Raw genomic sequence first — 1,024 nt, 5'->3', positions numbered from 1 at the left:
TTTTTTGGTTGCAGCCATCATTGTTGCTTGGCGGGCCCGGGTTGGGGATTCGAACCCGCCACCTTAAGGGTATGTGGCTGGCGCCTTAGCCGCTTGAGCCACAGGCGCCGAGCCTCTCCTATTGCTCTTTAGCTGGGGTGGGCTCCTCCAGGCTGGCCAGTCTCCCCTCTGCCTCTTCACCAGCATGGTTTTGTGTTCCCTCTCTGTGGTAACAGTTACCATCTGTCTTGAGTACTGTGATTTCTTTGTGGTCCTGCTTAGACTCCACCTCTTCTCTGAATCATTCCTCTTGGCTATCAGTTATTGTTTTCTGTGAAATCCTGCCTTGATATGCGGTATCTCTGTGAGCACTACCCAAGTCAGTGCCACTCACAAAATCCATCAGCAGAGGGAGCTAAATAAAAGAGGATGAGTCCCGTGAATTTGAGAAGACCTGAACCAGAAAATAGTACTTATGAAATGATACTTTAACAAACTGCCAGTACTGAAAAAGAGCTTGAATGCTGTTAGAATCAATGATTTGGGCCAGGTTAAAATTTTTATGAGCTTGTTTGTGTTTTTGAAAGAGATAATTCTATATCATGTTAAGATTATTCAGGGGGATGACCTGATAAACAGGCAAATTGGAGAACCAGTGTGATGTTTTCCACATTTCCCCCACCCCAAACATTTTCTTTATTAAAGATGATGAAATGAGGTCACTGCTTTGTGAAGACTTCTGTATGGAGCACTGAGTCCTAAAATTGCTAAGAGTTATAGATAAACCATTCCAGTTTTAAATATGGACTTTTTCAAGTAAATTTCTTACATTTTGTTTTGATTAAGTGTATATGTCTTAATTTCAGTTAGCAGACTTGAAGAAAGAGAAGCAGAACTGAAGAAAGAATATAATGCGTTACATCAAAGACACACTGAGGTGGGTTTCTGGGTTATTCTTACCTTGCTAATCTTGAGACAAAGAAGTGAACTGCGGAAAGTATGTCTTGGGTGGTGCCTGTGGCTCAGTGAGTAGGGCACCGGCCCT

The 1,024-nt window shown here is 42.8% G+C and overlaps 1 protein-coding gene across 5 annotated transcripts in view; it reads left to right on the top strand.

Annotated features, from left to right (window-relative positions):
• SPAG9 (sperm associated antigen 9) overlaps positions 1-1,024 on the top strand; it is a 148,815-nt gene that overhangs the window by 53,960 nt on the left and 93,831 nt on the right. For all 5 annotated transcript variants that reach the window (XM_012811540.2, XM_023519218.1, XM_023519219.1 and 2 more), the window contains one exon: positions 846-916. In XM_012811540.2, the coding sequence (XP_012666994.1) occupies positions 846-916 (71 nt within the window). The remainder of the gene's footprint in view (positions 1-845; positions 917-1,024) is intronic.

Source organism: Otolemur garnettii, unplaced genomic scaffold (genome assembly GCF_000181295.1).
Source record: "Otolemur garnettii isolate 467f Iridium unplaced genomic scaffold, OtoGar3 scaffold00162, whole genome shotgun sequence".
NCBI classification, from domain to species: Eukaryota; Metazoa; Chordata; class Mammalia; order Primates; family Galagidae; genus Otolemur; species Otolemur garnettii.
This window is presented reverse-complemented; position numbering and strand designations above follow the sequence as displayed.